Source organism: Tetrahymena thermophila (genome assembly GCF_000189635.1).
Source record: "Tetrahymena thermophila SB210 genomic scaffold scf_8254674, whole genome shotgun sequence".
Taxonomy (NCBI): domain Eukaryota; phylum Ciliophora; class Oligohymenophorea; order Hymenostomatida; family Tetrahymenidae; genus Tetrahymena; species Tetrahymena thermophila.
The window spans coordinates 157,396-176,232 of record NW_002476440.1 but is presented as its reverse complement, the minus strand read 5'-3'; the positions used below and the strand labels follow the sequence as shown (position 1 = coordinate 176,232).

At 19.6% G+C, this 18,837-nt stretch overlaps 3 protein-coding genes across 3 annotated transcripts; all 3 read right to left on the bottom strand. All coding sequences in view use genetic code 6, as the record gives it.

The window, feature by feature from the left end:
• Positions 1-3,155: 3,155 nt before the first annotated feature.
• On the bottom strand, positions 3,156-3,632 carry TTHERM_00746880 (hypothetical protein; the record flags this gene model as incomplete). The annotated part of the gene is made up of 1 exon (XM_001013561.2): positions 3,156-3,632. The coding sequence occupies one exon, from the start codon at positions 3,630-3,632 to the stop codon at positions 3,156-3,158; it is 477 nt and encodes a 158-aa protein (XP_001013561.2).
• A 941-nt stretch (positions 3,633-4,573) lies between these two features.
• On the bottom strand, positions 4,574-4,924 carry TTHERM_000746879 (hypothetical protein; the record flags this gene model as incomplete). The annotated part of the gene is made up of 1 exon (XM_012797009.1): positions 4,574-4,924. One exon carries the CDS (start codon positions 4,922-4,924, stop codon positions 4,574-4,576), a length of 351 nt encoding a protein of 116 aa, XP_012652463.1.
• Positions 4,925-6,475: 1,551 nt separating this feature from the next.
• On the bottom strand, positions 6,476-17,170 carry TTHERM_00746860 (hypothetical protein; the record flags this gene model as incomplete). The annotated part of the gene is made up of 26 exons (XM_001013559.3): positions 6,476-6,566; positions 6,789-6,878; positions 7,084-7,173; positions 7,365-7,454; positions 7,688-7,777; positions 8,070-8,159; positions 8,421-8,510; positions 8,785-8,874; positions 9,262-9,351; positions 9,651-9,740; positions 10,031-10,120; positions 10,339-10,428; positions 10,712-10,801; positions 11,079-11,168; positions 11,458-11,547; positions 11,834-11,923; positions 12,191-12,280; positions 12,554-12,643; positions 12,926-13,015; positions 13,314-13,403; positions 13,715-13,801; positions 14,099-14,188; positions 14,475-14,564; positions 14,824-14,913; positions 15,222-15,291; positions 16,576-17,170. The coding sequence occupies 26 exons, from the start codon at positions 17,168-17,170 to the stop codon at positions 6,476-6,478; spliced, it is 2,823 nt and encodes a 940-aa protein (XP_001013559.3).
• Positions 17,171-18,837: the final 1,667 nt, after the last annotated feature.

The window sequence follows — 18,837 nt, the reverse complement described above, 5'->3', positions numbered from 1 at the left end:
GTCAATTTAATTATAAACTGATACTAAACAATAAATAATAATCAATTTTTACTGGTAGTACTTATTCAATTTATAATTCATAATTCACCTCAAAATAAAAATTTTTATCCCTGGCTAAATTATTTCAAGTAAATATAAAGTATTTATTAAAAAGATATTTTACAAGGATAATTTAAAATCCATAAATGTAACAAATTTAGTAACTAAGTACTGATTTCGCTCATATGACATATTACTTAAAATATACACTTACTGGCTCTTGCTCTAATTCAAAATTATTAAATGCATTAAAAATAAATTTAACATCGTATATACACCAAATTAGTTATTAAATAATATATAATTCCCTTTTTACGTAATAGATGAGTAATAAATATGATAAGTATTTGTTGAGTAGAGTAAAAATTCATTTGTTAAATATTTTGTATATTTAATATAAAAAAATATACAAAGAAAATTTATTTTAAAATAAAAACTAACATAAGATAAATATTTACATCTTAATTTATTGTATTTACTATTTCAAATATAATAAGATATATGAGACAATTAAAAACTTAAAATTAAGACCAAATTTTAAATAATTATTTGAATGATTTTGATTAAGAAGTATTTATAATTTATTACAATATCAAAGACTAAAAAATTCTTTTATTATTTCATTATTTCTTTTGTTTTTAGAAATAGTTTTGTTTAATAAACAATAAAATTTTATTAAAAAACATGTTATTGATATTTTTTGGCATCAAATATTTGTTTTTGAACTAATTTTTCAAATATTAAATTAACAGAATATACAATCTTTATGATTATCCTTTTATTTATTTAAATGTTACTATAAAAATGTAGATTGCAAAAAATTAGACTTATATTTTAAACAAATCTAAATTAATTATTTTATAAATAGATATTTGAAATTAATATTTAATTAACCATTAATAATTTTTTTTTTAATTTATTAAAAATCCTATTTATAGTCTTATTTAATCTATCATATTTTTACTAGTTTTTAACTATTACGCTTTAAGAAAAGTTGGATTTGTGGTATTTATTCAATTATTGAATAAAAACTAATATCATATTCAAATAATTTGGTTAAATTATACCCTATAATCTGCCAATTTTCTGATTCCTCTATTTTTTTTAAAGACCTTAGAATCACATTATAAAATTCGTTAGGAGTATGGTGTAAATATAATTCAATAGGGGGTTAGTGTGATTAAAATACAGTAGACCCAATTATTCTTTTTATTTTAAAACATTCTTTAGAAAATACAAGATTTTATAAAATATAAAAAATACATACTTTCATTAAAATATTTATGATCTATTTTTAGCAGCTAGTATATAATTATTTGAATTATTAATAAATAGTGGTGCTGAAAATAGTATTCTATTAATAGTCTAATTATTTATGTTATTGTGTATAAATGAATTTTATTAATTGATTTTTTAGTGGTCTGTAGAGTTTTTTAATTCAAAAGAATATTCATTTTTTTTATTTAGTTTTTTTCAATTTTCTGATTGGTTATGTAGTTCTATGATATGGTTGCTTTCATTATTTTTAGGCTTAACTATTATTTATTTTTATTTTATTTAATGTCTTTATATTAATACCATAGATATATCTAATTATGACTAATGAACTAAGCTTAGTTTCTTCTTCATAAATCTTAATTTATCAACCAAAATTTAAGAAGCTAGTCTTAAAAATTTATTCTATTTCTAAAAAATATGTATTATTAGTTACTTACTTACTTACTATCTTACTTAGATTTTTTCTTACTATTAAGATTTATTGTTATATAATTTGAACAAAGGTATGAAATAAGGAATAAAACATAAAAAAAACCAGAAATGATATTAACTAATTACAATTAGCATCAAATTTGTTTTAACAAAATATATAATTATCTTATTCATCATAATTAACTCCTTAATTAAAGTGATTATATCCTATGGTAACTGAGGGAAATCTAGCTATAAAGAGAGTCTCTCCCTTTAAATATCCTAAATTTATTTGCAGGACTAATAATTTAGTTAAAGTAGATAGCGAAATATTAATTTACTACTCTAGGTGATCAAAATGTGCTTACATATAATCAATTTGATAGTTAAATGTTTCAAATACGTTTATTATAAATAAATTTGTTAAAGCTGCTCTTAAGCTATGTATGTCTTGTGGCTACTATTTGAGCATCCTAGTTTTTCAATATTAGTAATTATATTGAATTTTTTAGACATTTTGAAAACATTATATCGTTATTTGTATTCTTAAATCATCTCATTAGATAACTTGTGATTTCAATTTTTAATATGCCCCATATAATCCCTAACTGGTTTTACAATGTTGGCAAAAAGGATAATTGATCTTAAGAATATCTAAGTGATTCAATCAGCACATTCTTTTTATCAGATAGAATAGATCCTTTAAAAACTAAAATCTAATTCTTTTAATGTTAATATCCAATATAACCAAATAAATTCTATTCATAGTCGTTCATTAATTATACATCTGAAAATTCATCACTTCTTTCACATATTTACCACAATTATATTACTGATTTAAATTGTCTGATTTACAATAACTTGATAGAAGGTAAGCTGCTAATTAAATGCTGTCTGTTTCAAATAAAATTATTATATTCATCATGCTGATCAAATGCCTTATTTGCTATTTATTAACTCATTGCTTAAATTTAATAAAAAATTTATATTAAATAGCAAAAGAAATTTTAAAATGTAAAATAAATTTGTTATAATTAATCAGTATTTTTATTCGAGTTCTCATTTATTTCTAATAAAAAAAGATTTTTCTTCTAATATAATTGAACAGTGATATATCAATAAATTAATATAAAGTAATATGGAGCTTATTCTTTTACATAAATAAATTAGCTTTAATCTACTATCATCAAATTAAGAAATTATATTAAATAAGAAAAGAAATTTGAATATTCCCTAAAAAATAATTTTTTTTAAATCAAAGAAATTCTAAAAATATTTAAAAATAAACACAAAAGACAAATTAATTTTAATTGAGTTTATTTTTCATTTTAATCATACATTTAATATTGATTTATATAATTACAATATTAAGATTTACCTTTAATTAAATTTATACTTTGTAGAGAATATCTCTCTATTTTTATATCTCAAATAAATACTTACTTAAACTCTACCAGATATTTTATTTTATAAAAAATGTTTTGTATTTAATTTTTATAAGGTTTAATCTTAATTTTTTTTGGCCAGTTTAATTTGATATACCTTATTTTCTAATGTAACTTAAAATTTTTAAATATACTCACTATATTTTAATATGTGTCTGAAGATATTGAATTTATTTTAAGTTCTATGTTTAATGGAATTAATAAATTTTAAAATGCCCATTTACTCTCTATTTCCTTTTTCAAAATTTAGTTTTTAAAATCTATTTTAATTCTCAATAATTCAAAATTTTTTTGTACAAATTTTTAACTACTTTCTTGTAAAGATTAGCCACTATTTTGTGGTTTTTAGGCTTCTTGTTAACAAAATTTTAATCTGTTTAAACCATTTCTTTTAAATTTTAAATCGAAAAACTCAGTACTAAATAATTATAGAAATGGCAAATCTTAATGTAAATTCATAAGATAAAGAACTTAAAATGAATCAATCATAATAGTCAATTCTTATAGCTAATATAATTATTTAAGAGAGTTCTTCATGAATAATATATCTTCTTCTGTTAGTTCGATATCAAATATAATTAGTTTGAGTTTTTCTAACTATTTTAGAAGAGATAAATATGAAAAAATATTTCTAACCTATTCTTTCTAAATACTTTCTTTCTAAAGCTTAAAATCAAATTCTACAATTTATTAAAGGTTAACAAGGTTTTATAGGAAGACATCAGCTCCATTAATAAAAAATTAATTATTTTTTTAAATTTAAAGATTAAAAATTTTATTAACTTTTAATTTTCCAATCTAATTACTAAAATACTAAGCAGAGTTACTATCAAGAGTTGACTCAGGTATTGAAAGTGACAGTTTTTCAAGATTCAAATAATTTAAGCCTTCAAAAAAATGTTATATTTCTTATAAATTTTCTGATTACTTAAAACTTGAATTCAAAGTGAGCTCTTTTAGATTCTGCAGATCCTAAAAGACTTATTTCAATATTAAAATTTCATCTAAGTTCATTTTTTATTCGTTTTTAAGGAAAATTGCAAGTTTTTCAAGTTTACAAAGAGGTTTAATTGCATTGAAAAATTGAATTAAATTGAAATCTTATTCAAAATAACAAAGATTTATTTTCAGCATCTTCAAATTGGTACATTTTAATGTATTAAATTGTAGTTTTTCAACATAAATTTCAGCGTTTTCATAATCATCATAAAAATATTAAATTTTTAAACTGCTTATTGATTTTAATTAAGATAGAAATTGATTTAAATTAAATTATTTGTAAGATGAGTCAAATTAATAGCTTTTAACTTTAAAACAACATTCTTTTAAATTAGAATAGTAATTTATTACATCTTCATTAACAAAGTTTTCAATTAGATTCTATTTTAATTCTTATTATGTCATTTCAATTTCTTATTCATTTTATTTTTTCTCCTCTTTTTCTTATTTTTCCTCTTTTTCATATTGATTTTTCTTTTGATCTTCGATTTCTTAAAATGTATCAATTTTTTATTATTTTACTTCTACTTCTTCTTTTACTTTAAATTCTTCTTATTAAGCCTCGTCATCATTTTTTTAATCTGTTTTTTCTTGCTACTATTTTTCTTCTTCCTCATTCTTATTATCTTAACCTGTTTTAAATCCTTCTTATTAAGCTCTATCATCATTTTTTTAATCTGTTTTTTCTTGGTATAATTTTTCTTCTTCCTCATCCTCATAATCTTAATCTGTTTCATCTGATTCGCTCTCATAAATTATCTCAGATATATATGAAGCTTCAAAAGAGAATTTTTATAAATTTTTTAGTTATGTCAATCCTTACAAAAGTTGAAAAAAATGTTTAATAGAAATTTCTTCCTATAATTTTAACTCTAATTCTTATATTCCTTGAAAATATATCAAATTATTAGTAAATTCAGTAATTTCTTCAGAGGCTTCAAAAGATTCAATAGACATTTTTAATTTAGGTATTGTCAAGTTTTATACATCTTTTAGTAATTCGAATATTTTTTAAATAAAATTCATGGGTATAAACTTATCGAATTATACAGATAACCTTTTTACACTTTTAAACAAACTAATTTATTTGAATATTCCAAGAATTAATAATAAGCGTTCATCTCTTTTAGATTAAATAAAATCCTTATTTAGATTTAAAATTTGTAAAAAATGATCTAAAATTTCATTTTTTGGATTCCTAAAAGCGTTATCTTTTATAACAAAGGAAAATTCTTACAAATCAGGCAATTTAACTTCATTAAAATTCAAAATTTCATAACAATCAAAAATGTGTAAAAAGCTATCTTTGATTTTCAGTTTTAGATTCTAAAGTTATTTCAAATTTTTAATTGAATTGATCACTTCCTTGTGAATATTTCTTTCTCCTATATATCTGTAAAGCGTCAGTGATAAACTTTCCAACTAATTTAGTTAACAAAAGCATTTCCCTATTACATCAGGTTCTTATTACTTGATATTATTAAAAATACTTAATTTTAAGTTTAGAGATCTTAGATGTTTTAATGAATTGAGACCTTGGATGAATTCTTAACCATTATTTTATCCAAATTAATTTCCTTAATCTATTTTCAATTTAAGATGCTGAAGAGTTTAAATATTTTTTAGAATTTCAAACATTTTTGATATTCCTCTCTCTCCTAAAAAAATATTAGCTCCTATACAAATTGAAATATTTCTTAAATTTTCCATCTATTAGCAATAATTTTAAACATGAGCTAAATGATTTTACGCGTCTTAAGTTTTGTACACAAAAAATGAAATTTCATCTAAAAATTTACATTTTTGTATTTCTATTTCATTTCTTTCTTATGCGATAAAATCTGTAATTTGAATTTTTTTTATTTTTTACCTTTCCTCCATTATTTTTATTCACTATTTCACTTTTAATTAAATGTTCGTCTATTAAATAAAAATAACAAAAAATATCAAATACATATATTCATTTAATGTATTATTTTTATAAATTTCAGCATTTTAAAATTATTTTTTTATTTATTTAGAAAATTGAATATTAAAGAAAAAAAATGCTGTTTCAAAATTTTTGAATACAGCAATATAATAAATTAAAGTGTTTAAAAATGTATATCAAATAAATTTAAAAAATAAACTTCATTTTAAATCTCCATATATTCTAGAATTAACGGATTTAAAAAAATAAAATATTTTAAATCTATCAATTTTTTGGTTTATTTATCCATTACAAGACATTAGAAAATAAAATATATTATATTTTATTATTCAAATACGTTAATATTTATTAGTTTTTTTGCCACTTTTTAACATCAATATAACATTTTCAAGACAATTAATCTTTTTGATTTTAGAAACTTGCTTTTTACTTTCAATTATTATGAATTATTGATTTCATTTTCACTTTTAATATAAAATAAGTATTAATGACTAAAAAAAATAAATAAAATAATATTTTAAAATAAAAAATAAATAAAAGTGAGTAGTATAAAAATTTAAAGGAAAAATTAATCAAATTAAAACCTAATAAAATAAAATAAAAAATTAAAATATTTATTAATATTGCTTTAAATATATTTTTATATTTAAAAATATCTCAAACCAAAACAAATAAACTGTTTTTACTCAATATAAAGTGTCAAACTTGAGAGATTAGTGCAATTTCCTAAACCAGAACATAAGCCTGATGCACCTTCTACATTAATTATATTTGACCTTTTAAATATTGAAGAAAAATTATAAAGTTAATTAGTTTGTAAGAAGGAAAAATGAAGAAAAAATATGAAATAAGATAAGTAGAATAATGATAAATCAATAATAAGTAAATAAATAAATAAATAAAAAGAGTTAATTATATTATTTACAATTCATTTTCATATTAAAAAATATCATAATTCAAAATAAATAAAATGGTTTTAACCTAAGAAGAAGTTTCAAATTTGAGAGATTAGTGCACTTTCCTAAACCAGAACCTAAGCCTAAAGCGCCTTCTGCATCAATTTAATTGAAGCTTTTTAAATATTGAAGAAAACATAATTAGGTAATAAGGTAGTCAAAAGGAAAAATTATTTAATAATTAAAAATTAAATAGATCAAATAAAAAGTTAATAATGAATTGAATTAAAAGAGTTAGTTTCATTGTTTTAAATTCATTATTATATTAAAAAATATTATAATCCAAAACTAATGAACTGTTTTTACTTAAGATCAATTGTCAAATTTGAGAGAGTAGTGCTCTTTCCTAAACTAGAACCTAAATCTGATGGACCAATACCTCCAATTTCATTTTAGCTTTTAAATATTCAAGAAAAAATATATTTAATGAGTTAGTTTGAAAGAAAAAATGAAGAAAAAATATGAAATAATCAGAAATTGATTAATTAACAATAAAAGCAAAGTGAAAAAAAACAAAAGAAGAAAAAAAGAAAAATAAGTTAAATATGATTAAAAGATTTATTTTTATTGCTTTAAATTCATTTTATGTTAAAAAATATCACAATCCAAAACAAATAAATTGTTTTTACAGAAGATTTAGAGTCAAATCTGAGAGATTAGAGCATTTTCCTAAACCAGAACCTAAGCCTGATGCTCCAATCGCACCAATTTTACTTCCTCTTTATAAATATTTTAAAATATATATAGCTAATTAGTTAGTTAGAAGGAAAAAATGAAGAAAAAATATGAAATAAAAAAAATTAATTAATTAAAAATAAAAACAAAAGTTCAAAAAAGAAAATGAGTTAAATTAACAAACAAAAAAGAAGAAAAAACACAAGTAGAGTAAAAAAAAGAAAAATAAATCAAATAAAAACTAATAAATATATAAACTAAAAGAGTTAGCTACAGTGTTTTCAATTCATTTTCATATTAAAAATTAATAATCAAAAACAAATAAACTGCTTTTACCTTAGATCAAGTGTCAAATTTGAGAGATTAGTGCACTTTCCTAAAGCAGAACCTAAGCCAGAAGCACCTTCTGCACCAATTTAATTAAACCTTTTTAAATATTGAAGAAAAAATATTGAGTTAATTAGTAAGTTTGATGAAAATAATGAAGAAAAAATATGAAATAATAAGAAATAAATTAATAAAAAAAAGCAAAAGATGAAAATGAAAAATAAATGAGTTAAATTAACAAAGAAATAAAACATAAGAAGAGTTAAAAAAAAAGAAAAATACATTAAATAAAAAATGATAAATAAATTAAAAGATTTATAAATTAATTTTTTTATTTGAAGACAAATAAACTGTTTTTACTGAAAATGAAGAATCAAATTTGAGAGATTAGTGCATTTTGCTAATCCAAGACCTAAGCATGATGCACCTTCTGCTCCAATTTAGCTAAACCTTTTGAAATATTGAAGAAAAAGCAAAAAGTTAATTAGTTAATTAGAGTGAAAAATATGAAATAATAAGAAATAAAATAATTAATTAATAAAACGAATTTAAAATAAATAATGAAAATAAAGAAAAAAAAAAGGGTATCAGTATAAAAAAAGAAAAATAAATTAAATAAAAAAGCTAATAAATAAATTAAAAGAGTTAGTTAGTTAATGATATTGTTTAAATTCATTTTTATATTAAAAAATATCACCACCCGAAACTAATAAACTGATTTTACCTAAGATCAATTGTCAAATTTGAGATATTAGTGCAGTTTTCTAAACCATAACCTAAGCCTAATGTACCTTCTCCACTAATTTAATTACACCTTTTGAAATATCGAATTAAAAATATATAATTAATCACAATAAAAACAGTAATTTCCACACACCCCATTTGCACTTAAAATATGGTGCTCAGAATTAAGTGTGCTGAAAAATTTTAATGAAAGGGGGGTGAAATGAAATGAAATTTTTTATTTTTGTTAGTTAGAAGGAAAAAATAAAGAAAAAATATGAAATAATAAGAAATTAATTTATAAATAATAAAAGCAAAAGTTGAAAATAAAAAAATTAATTAAATTAACAAATAATGAAAGAAAGAGAGAAATAAGAAGAAAAAACAGAAGCAGAATAATAAAAAAAAATAAATTAAAAGAGTTAGTTACATAGTTATAAATTCATTTTTATATTCAAAACTAATAAACTATTTTTACCTAAAATCAATTGTCAAATTTGAGAGATTAGTACACTTTCCTAAACCAGAAAGTAAACCTGATGAACCTTAATCACCAATTTAATTGTATCTTTTTAAATATTGTAGAAAAAATATGTAGTTAAAGAATTAGTTAGAAGGAAAATATGAATAAAAAATATGAAATAAAAGTAATGAATTGATTTATTAATAATAAAATCAAAAATTTGAAATGAAAAAATAAGTTATTTTTACAAATAAACCAAAATTAAAATGCAGAATAAATAAAAAATTAAAAATAAATGAAATAAAAAACTTATAAATATTTAAAAGAGTAAGTTAGTTAAATTGTTTTAAAATCATTTTTATATTAAAAAATATTAATATCCAATTCAAATAAACTTATTTTACAGAAGATTAAGTGTTAAATTTGAGAGGTTTCTGCTCTTTCCTAAACCAGAACCTAAGCCTTGTGCGCCTTCTACCCCAATTAAATTAGATCTTTTTAAATATAGAAGAAAATATATAACTTAATTATTAGTTTAAAGGGAAAAAATATGAAATAATAAGAAATGAGTTATTTAATTCATAAAATAAAAGTTAAAAATAAAAAAATTTAGTTAAATTATCTAAAAATAAAAGAAAAAAAGACAAACAGAATAAATTAAAGAAGTAAAATAAATCAAATAAAAAAGAAATAAATAAATAAATTAATTAATTAAAAGAGATAGTCATAGTGTTATAAATTCATTTTTTTAAACCACAATCAAAAATAAATAAAATATTTTTACTCAAGATTAAGTATCAAATTTTAGAGTTTTGTGCAGTTTCCTAAACCAAAACCTAAGCCGGATGCACCTTCTGCGCCAATTTTATTGCAGCTTTTTAAGTATTTAACAAAAAATAAGAAATAATAAGAAAGGAATTAATTAATTAATAATAATAAAATATTGAAAATATGAAATGATTTATATTAACAAAGAAATAAAGAAATGAAAAAAAATGCAAACAGAATAAGAAAAAGAAAGAAAGAAAAATAAAATTAAAAATTAAAAGAATTATTTATATTGTTTTAAATTCATAAATAAACTGTTTTTACTGAAGATGAAGTATCAAATTTGAGAGATTAGAGCACTTTCCTAAATAATAACCTAAGTCTGATGTACCTTCTGAACCAATTTAATTAGACCTTTTTAAATATTGAATAAAAATATATGATTATTTATTTAGTTAGAAGGAAAATGTAGAGAAAAAATATAAATTATAACAAAAGAATTAATAAAAAAAGTTTAAAATAAAAAAATTAATTAAATTAACAAAGAAAGAAAGAAAAAATATAAGCAGAATAAAAAAAGAAAATAAACCAAATAGAAAGCTAATAAATAAATAAATTAAATGATTTAGATACATTGTTTTAAATTCATTTTTATAAGTAAAAATATTACAATTAAAAATAAATAAACTGTTTTTACCTAAGATCAAGTATCAAATTTGAAAGATTAGTAATCTTTCCTAACCCAGAACTTAAGCCTAATGCACCTTCTGCACCAATTTAATTAGAACTTTTTAAATATTGAAAAATAAATAATTAATTTGTTAGTTAGAAGAAAAAAAAGAATAAAAATACAAAATAATAAGAAATGAAAAAATTAAGGAATTTTTTAAGCAAATGTTGAAAATGAAAAAATGAGTTAAATTAACTAAGAAATTAAGAAGAAGAAGAAAAAAACACAAGTAGAATAAAATAAAAAAATAAATCAAAAAAAAATTAAATTAAAAGAGTTATTTATATGTCTTAAATTAAAATATCACAATCGTAAACGAATAAAGTGGTTTTACTTTAAATCAATTGTCAAATTTGAGAGATTACTGCAATTTCCTAAACCAGAACCGAAAGTTGATGCACCTAAATCACCAATTTAATTACAGCTTTTTAAATATTGAAGAAAAAATATTTAGCTAACTACAAGGAAAATAAGAAATTAATTGATAATAAATGCTAAGGAAAATAAAAATGAATAAATTAAATTTACAAAAAAATAAGTAGAGAAAGAAAAAAATAATAAACTCAACTAAAATAAAATAAAAAAATGAAAAATAAATAAATAAATAAAATATAACACTTATAAATAAATTAAAAGTGTTAGCTTCATTGTTTTAAATTCATTTTATTTTCAAAAATATCACAACTCAAGAAAAATAAATAAACTGTATTTACCAAAGATCAAGGGTCAAATTTTAGAGTTTAATACTCTTTCCTAAACCTAAACCTAAGCCTGATGCACCTTCATCGCAAATTTAATTTTTCCTTTTTAAATATTGAGTTAATTAGCTAGTTAAAATGTAAAAAAAATATGAAATAATAAGAAATTAAATAATTATAAAAGCAAAAGTTGAAAAATAAAAAATGAGGTAAATTAAAAAACAAAGGAATAAAGAGAGAAAATAATAAAAACACAATTAGAATATATAAAAAACAAAAATAAAATAAATAAAAACCTAATAAATGAATAAAAGAGTTTATTAGTTATATTATTTTATGTTCTTTTTTTTATTAAAAATATCACAATCCAAAACAAAGAAACTGTTTTTACTGAAGATAAAGTATCAAATTTGAGAGGTTAGTACCCTTTCCTAAACCAGAACCTAAGCCTAAAGCACCTTCTGAACCAATTTCATTTGAGCTTTTTTAAATATTGGTGAAAAGATAAAAAATATGAAATAATAAGAAATGAAAGAACTGATTTTAAATAAAAGCAAAAATTTAAAAAGAAAAAATGGTTAAAATTAAAAAAGAATGAAAAAAACGAAAAAACACAAGTTAAATAAAAAAAAGAAAAATAAATCAAATAAAAAACTAATAAATAAATAAATTAAAAATATAATTATTTTGTTTTAAATTCTAATTATATTCAAAGTATCACAATCCAAAATAAATAAACTGTTTTTACATGAAATCAAGTGTCAAATTTGAGAGATTAGTACATTTTCCTAAACCAGAACCTAATCCTGATGCACCTACTGCACCAATTTGATTAATTCTTTTCAAATATTGAAGAAAAAATATTTAGTTAATTTTTTAGTTGTTAGAGTTGTTAGGAAAAAAAGAAGAAAAAATATGAAATAGTTAGAAATTAAATTAATAATAAAACAAAAGTTCAAAATAAAAAAGGAATAAAATTAATAAAGAAAAACAAATAAGTTAACTAAAAACTTAAAAATTAATTAATTAAAAGAGCTAGTTAGTTGTATTGTTTTAAATTCTTTTTTATATTAAAAAATATCACAATCCAAAATTAATAAACTATTTTTACTTAAGATCAATTGTCAAATTTGAGAGATTAGTGCTTTTTCCTAAACCATAACCTAAGCCTCGTGCACCTTGTTCGCCAATTTAATTAGATCTTTTTAAATATTGAAAATAAATTATGTAGTTAATTAGTGTAGAATGAAGAAAAAGTAATAAATAATAAGAAATTAATTAATTAATAATAGTTGAATTTTAATTTGAAAAGAATGAGTTTAATTAATAAAAAAAGGAAGAAAAAAAAAACACAACTAGAATGAAAAAAATAAAATAAAATATTATAAAAAAAACAAAAAACAAATTTAAAAAGCTATTTATATTGTTTTAAATTCATTTATTTTTAAAATATCACAATCCAAAACAAATAAACTTTATTTACTTAAGATCAAGTGTCAAATTTGAGAGATTAATACACTTTCCTAAACCGGAACCTAACCCTAAAGCTCCTTCTGCACCAATTTAATTAGACCTTATTAAATATTGAAGAAAAGATATATAATTAGTTATATAGAAGGGAAAAATGAAGAAAAAATATAAATAATAAGAAATGAATTAATTAATAATAAAAGCAAAAGTTGAAAATGAACAAATCAGTTAATTATAAATAAAATAAAAAGTGAAAAAAAGAGCTAAATTAACAAAAAAAGGAAAGAAAGAAAAATAAATCAAATCAAAAACTTAAAGATAAATTCAAAATTTATTTATTTTGTTTTAAATTCATTTTTATATTAAAATATCAGAATGCAAAACAAATAAACTTTTTTTACTCCAGATTAAGTATCAAATTCGAGAGATTAATGCACTCTCCTAAGCCATAGCCTAAGCCTGATGCACCTTCTGCACCAATTTAATTAGACCTTTTAAAATATTGAAGCAAACACATATAGTTAATTTGTTAACAGAAGGAAAAAATGAAGAAAAAATATGAAATATTAAGAAACGAGTTAATTAATAAATAAAAGCAAAAGGTTGAAAATCAAAAAATAAATGAGTTTTAATTTAGAAAGAAAGAAAGAAAAAAAAACAAGCAGAATAAAAAGTAAGAAAAATAAATCAAATTAAATAATTAATAAATAAACAAATAAATTAAAAGAAATAATTATATTGTTTTAAATTCATTTTTATATTTCAAAAATATCGCAATCCAAAATAAATAAACTGTTTTTACATTAAATCAAGTGTCAAATTTGAGAGATTAGCACACTATGCTAAACCAGAACCTATATCTGAAGCTCCTGCACCAATTTAATTATACCTTTTTAAATTTTTAAAAAAATAAAATAAAATTTAATTAATTTGTTAGTTAGTTAGTTAGATAAAAAAAATAAGAAAAAAATTATTAATTAGCTATAAAAGCCTAAATTTAAAATGAAAAAATAAGTTAAATTAACAAAGAAAGTAAGAAAACACTATCAAAATAAAAACAATACAAAAATGAAACAAATAAAAAGCTAATAAATAAATAATTTTAAAAGAGTTAATTAAATTGTTTTAAATTTGTTTTTAATTCTAAAATATCAGAATTCAAAACAAATAAATAAGCTGTTTTTACCTAAGAAGAAGTATCAAGTTAGAGAGATTAGTGCACTTTCCTAAAGCAGAGCCTAAGCTTGATGAACCTTGTGCACCAATTTAATTAGATCTTTTATTTATTTAAGAAAAAATATAAAATAATAAGAAATGAATTAATTAATCAATAACAATAATAATAAAATTAAAAAAAAGTTGAAATTGAAAAAATGAGTTAAATTAACATAGATAGAAGTACAGAAAATAAAAAAACACAAGTAGAATTAAAAAATAAGAGAAATAAATCAAATAAAAAAAATGTAATAAATAAATAAATTTATTAAAAGAGATAGTTATATTGTTTTAATTCATTTTTATATTAAAAAATATTACAAAAATAAATAAATAAACTATTTTACTCAAGATGAACTATCAAATTTAAGAGATTAGTACACCTTCCTAAACCAGAACCTAAGTTTGATGAACCTTCTGAACCAATTTCATTCGACCTTTTTAAATATTGAGGAAAAACAAACATATAGTTAATTTGTTAGCTGGAAGGAATAAATATGAAATAATATGATACCAATTAGTTAAAAATAAAATCAAAAGTTAAAAATGAAAAAACAGATTAAATTATTAAAAAAGAAAGAAAAAAAAATAACAATCAGAATAAAAGAATTATAAATAATAAATAAATTAATTTTTATAAAATTTAACTTCTATTATTAATTAGTTTTTATATTAAATAATATAAACAGTTTTTACCTTAGATGAAGTGTCAAATTTGAGAGATTAATGCACTTTTCTAAACAAAAACCTATATCTGATGCTCCTTAATCGCCAATTTAACAGTAACTTTTTGATATTGAAGAAAAAATATATTGCTAGCTAACTAGTTAATTTGAAGAAAAAAATCAAGAAAAAATATGAAATAAATAATAAGAAATGAATTAATGAATTAATTAATAATAAGTACAAAAGTTTAATTTAAAAAATTATTAAATTAACAAAGAAAGAAAGAAAGAAAATAAGCAGAATTTAAAAGAGAAATAAATAAAATAAAAAACAAATAAATAAATTAAAAGAGTTAGCTATTTTAATTATTTTAGATTAATTTTTATATTAAAAAATTTCATAATCTAAAATAAATAAACTGATTTTACTCAAGATCAAGTGTTAAATTAGAAAGATTAGCGCACTCTTCTAAACCGGAATATACACCTGTTACACCTTCTGAATCAATTTAATTTTAATTGTAGCTTTTTAAATATTGAAGAAAAAAAAAATTTTTAAGTAGTTAGTTAGAATGAAAAAATAAACAAAAATTATGAAATGATAAGAAATAAATTAAATAATTAAAAATAAAAGCAAAAGTTGATTATGAAAAAATGAGTTAAATTTAAATATAGAAAAAAATTAAAGAAAGAAAAAAAATCCATTGAATTTTTAATATTGAAATATTGCAAAAAAAGTAAAGAGTTAATTAGTTAGTTAGAAGGAGTAAATGATAAAAAAATATTAAATTTAAAAAGGAATAATTAAAAATTAAAATTGACTTAAAATTAGGTTAAAATAATTAAAAAATATTTGAGTTAATAAAATGATTGAATATGGGTTTGAATTTATATTAGAAAAATATTATGGTAAATATACTTGAAAATTAAATGTAAAAAAAATATTTATAAATTAAACATACCTAACAGTATAGAGAAACTAATGCGAGTAAAGTGAAGAGTTTAAACATTTTTTGATTAATAAAAATAATTTTAAAGAATATTAATATAAAAACAAATATTTACTTCTTCTAGATTAATGAAATAGTTATTTTATAATATCATTTATTTTTTTTTCTTCTTCAAAAATATTGAAAAGTGATTTATTGATTTTTAATTAAAAATATATTTTTTATTAATTTTTATATCAAATTAATTAGGAAAAATGGAACAAATAAATTGTATGTAATACTAATAATAATTTATAAATTTGTTTTTAGGAAGGTAGATATTTCAAAAAAATATTAGCGTAAAATTCATTATTAAATCTTAATTTTTCTATTTTAAAACATAAGCTTAAAAATAAATAAAGATAAGTTTACAGCTGTATAGCTGCACCTTATTGACACTTATATCGTTATCCCTAGCTTAATATCACTTCTAATGATGAGGTATATGATGGATTAAATAAATAATAATTTACAAATTTTGTATAAATTATTTTCGTATCATTTAAACTATTTAATTTGTATAATAATTTTTGTTATTTTTGTAAAAAGAAATTAATGTAAATTGAGGATTTATTTTTTAAATTTATTTTAATTTACTAAAAATTAATTTTTGAAAACTCTTTGTAATCAATTTTCTAATTATCTGCACAAAAACATATAAAATATAATTACAGTAAAAAAAAAATCGATATTACTTTTAGAGTATTTTTTAAAGTTAGCAGCTTTATTTCAGAAAATGAAAATTAATGATAATAAAGCAGCAAAAATGCTAAGTATAACTGAATAAGTAGTACAGGTTGAGCTAGCTCCTGCAGTTTGAACTGGAGTTCCTTAGTAACCAGATTTGCATGTACAAGTATTAACAGTGGAACTTAAAGGGTTAGCATTTGAATCAAAGCAGGTACAAAAACCAGTAGAAGCTTAAATTGATTTTGTTGTAGAATTTGCAGGGCATTGAGTACATGTGGGGGGAGATTATTGATTTGCAGGAGCAGCGGCATAGTAATATCCGATCATGCAAGCATTGCAAGCACCTTAATTAGAACTGGCTGTTGTTAATTAAGTTGCAGGAGTTGAATTTCCATTGCATTAAGTACATTGAGCAGCATTTGAACCTTATGCAGCAGTTGAAACATAGTAACCTGCTACACAAATATTGCAAACTGAAGGATTGACGCCTCCGGCTGTATTTGGACCAGGTGTAGAAGAAGTATTATTAGGACATTGACTGCATGAACCAGTTCCAGCAGATGCATCAGTACCATAGTATCCAGCGTTGCAATTGCATTTACTGCTATCAGAACTTGGAGAAGCATTTGTTGCACAGTTGAGTGCAGTAGCGAATCCAGCTAAAGCTAAAAGGGTAGCAAGTACTAAGAATTTATTCATTTTTATGGTTTTTTCTCTAATTTAGTTTTATTGATTATTTTATTTTTAATTATTATTATTGTTTATCAACTTAAGTTGAATTTACATTTAAATAAAATATTACAAAAAGTGTAATTTTAAATTCTAGTTAATTGCTTAGAAATAGAAAAAAAAGTAATCAAATCAAATCAAAATTAATTAAGTAATTAATTTTTTTAAGTTTTAAATAAATGCTTACATAAATTTATTTGATAAAATCTAAATGAAAAATATTAACATAGAAATATTTATAAATATAATATTTATCAATCCATCTATAACTAAAATATACAAGAATTAAAAATTCAAAACTTTTTTTTATTTTTAAGGATATATAAAATATATTTAAGAATTAATTGTTTACTGCAAATTATCATTAACTCCACTTCTCCCACTTATTTTTTGCTCTATATTTGGTCCTTATAAAATTTTTGAATAGTTAGTTATAAAAAAATGAAATATTAAAATATCTATTTCAAAAAATACAATATATATTAAGAGTAGAAAAATTAAGTAAATTTATGTTATTTTAATATTTTTAATAAATTTTAAATTTAAATTTGTAATCAGATTTAAACAGTTTTGATTAAATTCTTAGTTATACACAAAATTAAATAAATACCTTCTAAAATATGATATTATTATTTTGTTGCTTTGATATACATTTATTAATATTAATTATATGCTTTATTGAATAGAATAATATTATTTCAATTAAAATATAGTCTTTAATTCAATAATGATTTTTTTCAAGTTTAATATTATAGTGTCAAAAGAATTTATTTATTTTAGTGATGTATAATTCAGTTTAGTATTTAACGAATTGAATAGATTTATTAGTTCATTAATTAATTATTTAGATCGAAATATAAAAATAAACAAGTAAATAACTTATTATTAAATGTAGTAAAAAGTAAATTAAATTTATTTTACGCAAGGAAGAATGAAATATCTTCTTCAAAATAAAAAATTTATTAAGCAAAATATCAAAAAATGATTTTATTTTTATCTTTTAGAAGAACTTTTTCTTATTATTAAAACTGAAAATAATTATTCATTCATCATTCATTAGAAATTTATTTTCAAATGAATGTTTTTTTGTATTTGAGATAAAATAATGGTATAAAAAAATAAATTTTTGGCAAAATAAATAAAACAATCATTAAAATAAATAGTATTTTCCTCAAATTTAAATAATTCTAATTGTTTTAAATATTATTTGGAGAGTTAACATACTTTGTGTATCTTTACTGAGAAGCTTATTTATTTTATCATTCAAATATAGAGATATATTATTAGTATTTTTGAGAAACTACTATACTTATCAAATAACTAAATTATAGTTTTGACTGATTTTACATTATTTTTCAAATTAATTATTACATTATTTTACAAAAAAATATATGTTAATATCTCTATGTTAAATTATATGAAAGATGTTAAAATTAAGTATTACTGAATAAATAATTCAATAAGAAACTTATTTTTATAATATAATAAAGTATTAGCAGTTAAATTCATTATAAAATATAAAAAAATTATATAGAAGTTATTAAGTTTAAATATTAAGGTATAATAGGTTTAGAAATATAGTTAGTTCAAAAACTAATATTTTCGCAATTGTTAGGGTTAATTAGTTTTCATTTTTA